The sequence below is a fragment of the Adiantum capillus-veneris genome, chromosome 12 (genome assembly GCF_014529385.1).
Source record: "Adiantum capillus-veneris isolate H3 chromosome 12, ASM1452938v2, whole genome shotgun sequence".
NCBI lineage: Eukaryota > Viridiplantae > Streptophyta > Polypodiopsida > Polypodiales > Pteridaceae > Adiantum > Adiantum capillus-veneris.
In genome coordinates this window covers 128888863-128893948 of record NC_140942.1, presented here as the reverse complement: position 1 = coordinate 128893948, position 5086 = coordinate 128888863, and the positions used below count along the sequence as shown (strand labels likewise).

The 5086-nt window shown below is 35.8% G+C and overlaps 1 protein-coding gene across 5 annotated transcripts; it reads left to right on the top strand.

The window, feature by feature from the left end:
* Positions 1-218: 218 nt before the first annotated feature.
* On the top strand, positions 219-4878 carry LOC147446498 (remorin-like). 5 transcript variants are annotated; one of them, XM_086525713.1, is made up of 6 exons: positions 219-376; positions 1282-1519; positions 2288-2368; positions 2867-2954; positions 3051-3132; positions 4368-4878. In XM_086525713.1, the coding sequence occupies exons 2-6, from the start codon at positions 1300-1302 to the stop codon at positions 4566-4568; spliced, it is 672 nt and encodes a 223-aa protein (XP_086381839.1). In that variant the 5' UTR covers positions 219-376; positions 1282-1299; the 3' UTR covers positions 4569-4878. The 5 variants fall into 5 exon arrangements, with proteins under 5 accessions (XP_086381839.1, XP_086381840.1, XP_086381841.1 ...); XM_086525714.1 differs by having other exon boundaries at positions 229-380; XM_086525715.1 differs by having other exon boundaries at positions 245-376; positions 1270-1519.
* The last annotated feature ends 208 nt before the right edge of the window (positions 4879-5086 follow it).

Here is a 5086-nt window from a genome sequence, read left to right as displayed (position 1 = left end):
GAATTATTGTGAGAATTTGTCCAAATCTTCTTGTGATATGAGAGAGAGAGAGAGAGAGAGAGAGAGGAAGAAGAAGAAGAGAATTTTAACGTCATAGGAAACTATCCCTGAAAGATCCATCTGAGGAGAGTTGAACTCAAGACGTGATATGAGAGAGAGAGAGAGAGAGAGAGAGAGAGAGGAGGCGGTGTTTATAAGAAGGAGGCGAGACGTGCGTGACTCAAAGGTGGTGACAAATGTTGTTGGGGGCAAAACTTGCATGAGTTTCTTTTGGGGAGTGCTTTGCAGCTGCTCATCATCATCGTCATCATCCCTTCGCCTTCCCTCCATTCCTTAACAGCAGTTCCGCATCGCCTTCACCTTCCACTCCCCACAGGTAGGTACGCAGAAGACATGAAAACCTTGCATCACGTTCTCTCATTTTTTTATGTATTGTATCATCCTTAACCTGTAAGTTGCTCTCTCTGTCCCTCTGCTTATATGTCAAAATGAATTAGGGCTTCGTTTTACTCTCATATGCCTTGCAACTACATTCCTTTTTGGCTCAGAAGAAAGAAGAAAAGAGAGGAAGATTTTTAACATTGTAGGAACAATCTCAAGAGGCCTTAACCCCACGAGGCTTGAACTCAAGACCTATTGCTTAAGAGGGAGCCGGTATAGCCAATCTACCACACTTGGGTGACAGAGAGGAGAGGAAAAAAGAGAAAAGTTTAAGGATTCTTTAAACTTGGGATACTCAATGGCCCCATTTGTGAAGCGTTTACATGATCTCTTGTTTTGGAATGCCCATGTGATATCTTCATCTTATCTAATTTGATAGAATATCTTCCCTTTGTTGAAGTTATTGCAACAACAGCCTTAAACCTTCTTGGCTTGCACTCTCAAGGTCATGCTAGAATCTATGGCTTAGTTCTACAACCTTGTTTCTAAAATCTAACTATTCTTCTGTAAACTTCATTACAATGGCCCCTTCGAAGTTAAAGCTTCATGTCAGGCAATTATGGCCTATTGATGCATATGGCCTAGTGCCTTCGTCTCATAAGTATGGCTTACCATAATCATGGTGGATACATAGCACCACTTCATTGAAGGTCCTCATTTTCTACTTCTATAGAGACAAGTTCAAGGTGTGTCTCTCATTGCGTACACGGATAATCATAAACTAAAAATGTATGCACATATGCATGAATTTGCGAGCACACACATGCTTGCAGGTGTATGCACACGTACACAAACACAAGCTGACATGGAAAGTCCTCATGATGGTAGTTGTCTACACAGATGAATTGATGTGGTGCAATGGAGGAGGAGCAACCCATCTTAATCAAAATCAATAGCAAGAAAGAAGAAAAGCTTGATCGGGATGAGCAAGTGCTAGCTAATGAGCAACAAAATGCAAGTATTGTTGCTCTTCCACCCTCTGCATCATACCATATGATGGAAGATGAGCATGCCGCCTCTTGTGTTACTACGGACGATCAACTTTCTCATGCATCCAAAGCCCTTGTGTTAATTAATAGTAATCTCTCTATCTCTCTCTCTCTCTCTCTCTCTCTCTCTCTCTCTCTCATGCTAACCACTATTTTTATTTAAGTTGGATCCATTCAAGGAAATGTCTTGCAACTTCAATATAGTCACTTTTACATTGTATCCAATAAAGGAAAATGTTCATGTATTGCAAAGACATAGTTCTTATATATATGCATGCATGCATACACATATATTACATACTCACTATTCCTTGCCTAGTATTACTCGTTTTTAGTCTATCCGTGTATGCACATAAACATATAGGTGTTAATTTTCTTGCCATTAGTTAATTTATTAATGCATTCACGTTAGTGATGTATGTGTAAATCAATGTATGTATACTTTATTATTATTATTATTATTCATTGCTATATTCATATATTATGTAGTTATTTATTCAAAATTTGATTTCTTTACATTTTAATGTATGGATATGCGTGTTACGTTATCTTGTTAAAACTTTTCCATATAGGAACACATCTATACCTTGGCGTATGTATGTTTGCAATCATGAGTGCCTATATAGAATTAGTTTAAAACTCTTCACAATTAATTTATGTATTTATCTGTGCATAAATTTGATGTATTTATTTTTTGGTCTGTGTGCATATGTGTGGTGTGCATTACCTTGTTAAAATGTTCATTGACAAGAACTCGCACTTGTGAGTACCTAGATAATAGCACAATTTCAAAACTCACACTTACTATCCTTGGGACATATCATAACACTAGTTATGAATTGTTTTAATTGTTCTAGCTACAGAGCAACACGAAGGTGCAACTAATGCATCACCGGCATGCAGTAACTTATCATTCACACCAGGATCCTTAAATAGAGGTTGGGAAACTTTCTTATACCATGGAAATAACATCATCAAGAAAGAAAATATAAGACAATAGATACTCAATACATGAAATTTAGTGAGCACTTCCAAAGAAAAGTACTATTTTCTTGTTGTATTAGCATGATTGAATGTGTGAAGATATTTGGGTTACATAATTTCTTGTAATTTAAAGCTCGCATTAAAATTTATATTACAAAAGAACAATTTTGAAAGTGACAAATCCATTTCAAGGTATATCTGACTATTTTTCATAATAAAGAACGCTATTTTTGTAGCTTCTTAGGGTGGTAGATTAAGTTGAAACCCAAAATTAAAAAAGTTACCCAAACCATATTGCACTCAAATTGTATTCAAGGCTTGTGTATCACTTAGCACCATGCTTAATTTAGGAAAGTCGAAGAGATGTGTTATATCTAAATTGAGCATTTTGATTTTATCATTTACTAAGGATAGCAAAGATTAAGCAAACTTCATGTTGTCGAGATTTGCAGAGATAGTTCTCGCAAAGCTAAATCAAGAGAAAGTTTTGTCCTTGATAAGGGCTTGGGAGGATAATATAAAAGCTAAATCCGTCAATAGGTTTGGTTCTACTTCCTCTAAGAATTTTAATGGAAGAATGGTCATGTTATATATCGGTTGTGTCATTTTTTATTTTTGTGTGAAATTGTTGTGTAGGCTTGGGAAGAAGCTTGCAAAGATATCAGCTTGGGAGAAAGCCAAGAAGGCAAGAGCCGAAGCACATCTTCAAGAATTAGAGGCAAGATTATAGGATCTAACACTACTATTGTTTGCCTTTTGGAGTTGGTGTCTTCTTCATGCTTGACTTGCATAAAGATTAAAAATGTGTTTATAATGATTATCTTGTGCGATGAATTCTAGGTAATTAATGGACATGTTAAAATCTCAACATCGATAAAAATGCATGTGAAATTACTTGAATATTGTTACCTTTTTGTGCAAATCAATCCCAAAAGACTAGTCTCCACAATGGAAATGTATGCAAGCATTGATGATGTCCATGGAAAAGTTCATGTTATGGCAACCTTTTTCATGGCTCTTTAAAGCATACTATACTCCATGCTAAATACTCAACAAATTATTCATAATTAAGATGCACAAATCCATTTTCTGCATGTAAAAGTTAAAGCATAGTATGTTTATCTCATAAGTTAAGAAGTTATTGTATTTCATTCTATACCCTTCCTGAGAACACAAGAGGCATAAATTCAAAATGCTTGAAAAAAGACGAAGTATGAAATTATTAATCTGTGAAATAAAAATTTTGAAATCTCTAACTTGAAAAATCAGAGAGAAAAAAAATTGAGTACCGATAAGCACCATTAGCAACTACACGATGAGAGACATTATAAAAGGACTGGCATCCTTAAATGGCCTCTTTAACCTAGAGATGGCTCAATCAATTGTTCATGAGCAAGAATATCAGCAATTCATATAAGGCAAATCATATGCAAATCTGTTCGCCTTAAATGTTCTAGCAACATCAACTAAGAGGTTCTGTGAGTCCGAAGGAAAAATATAAATATAATGCCTAGTGGCTATTTTTTAAGGGTTTCCAAGATCACTATGGTTATTTTTTAAGGGTTTCCAAGATCACTATGGTTATTTCACAAAAACATCATATGAGCCCAAAAATCCCAAATTTGTGTGTTTCTAGTAGAAAAAATTTTCCATAAACACGCTATAAAGTGCCATTTTTATCAAAAAAAAAATCAAAGGATTTTCCCCATGTCTGATACTTATAGGTTTGTGAATAAGCCAACCATCTGCACTCTCAAAAATTCTTCTTGTTTTTTATACTATACGGGACACATGAGTTGCATCAACAAACCTTGTAGACAATGCTCATATTTTTAGCTAGAAAAAATGACTTGTAATGAACCTGTCTTCAAGGTGAGCTCTTCGTAAATTTTAATTAAAAGTGATTAATTAACCAAGGAAGCCTCCATCCAAACAAGATTCTTTGTGTATTAGGAGAAATTGGAGAAGAAAAAAGCTTCATTTGTAGAGAATGTGAAGAATGAGATAGCGGCGGTTCATAGGAAAGCAGAGGAGGAGCGCGCACTTGCTGAGGCAAACCATGGTGCCCAAACCTTGAAGGCTGAAGAGGTGGCTGCTAAGTATCGTGCATCTGGAAAACTCCCTAGAAAGTATGCTATGTGCTTTGGCATTTAATCCATAAATAACTCCCTAGAAAGTATGCTATGTGCTTTGGCATTTAAGCCAATAATGGGCTATATTTTGAGCCATGTTTCCCAGTGTCTAGAAAACCAATTTTCACCCACCCATATGGCCCCTATGAAAATCTAAGACCCAACGTTTCATCATCAAGTCTCTTTGTGTCTCTATTTTCTTCCACTTGTAGTCATCAAGTGTGTGCTTGTATATATACTTGAATGTAACATGCTTGTCCTTTTCATCTACAGTAGACCAAAACATGCACAAGATTACCGAATAAAGAATCAAGTACTCAAGGTTTACTATTTATGTGTCCAAAGATGGCCTTTTGAATGCACATCACACGGTAGCAACTCAATCTTTAGCATTGTTATGATGCCTTCAAAGAAGCTCGCAACTTTTTTAGTGTAATATGTGTATAGTCTCAAGAGGCATGCTCTTTACAAAGTACAATATAATGCCTCAACTTGTAGCTTCTTCCATTCAATTGAGTAGTTAATAGCTTGCCAACTTTT

Bases quoted from the DNA above. Each gene is read 5' to 3' on its own strand.
- LOC147446498 (XM_086525713.1), top strand. From the start codon at position 1,300: ATGGAGGAGGAGCAACCCATCTTAATCAAAATCAATAGCAAGAAAGAA. The intron at 1,520-2,287 runs GTAATCTCTCTA...TAATTGTTCTAG, and splicing joins AGCCCTTGTGTTAATTAATA to CTACAGAGCAACACGAAGGT. The intron at 2,955-3,050 runs GTTTGGTTCTAC...ATTGTTGTGTAG, and splicing joins AAAGCTAAATCCGTCAATAG to GCTTGGGAAGAAGCTTGCAA.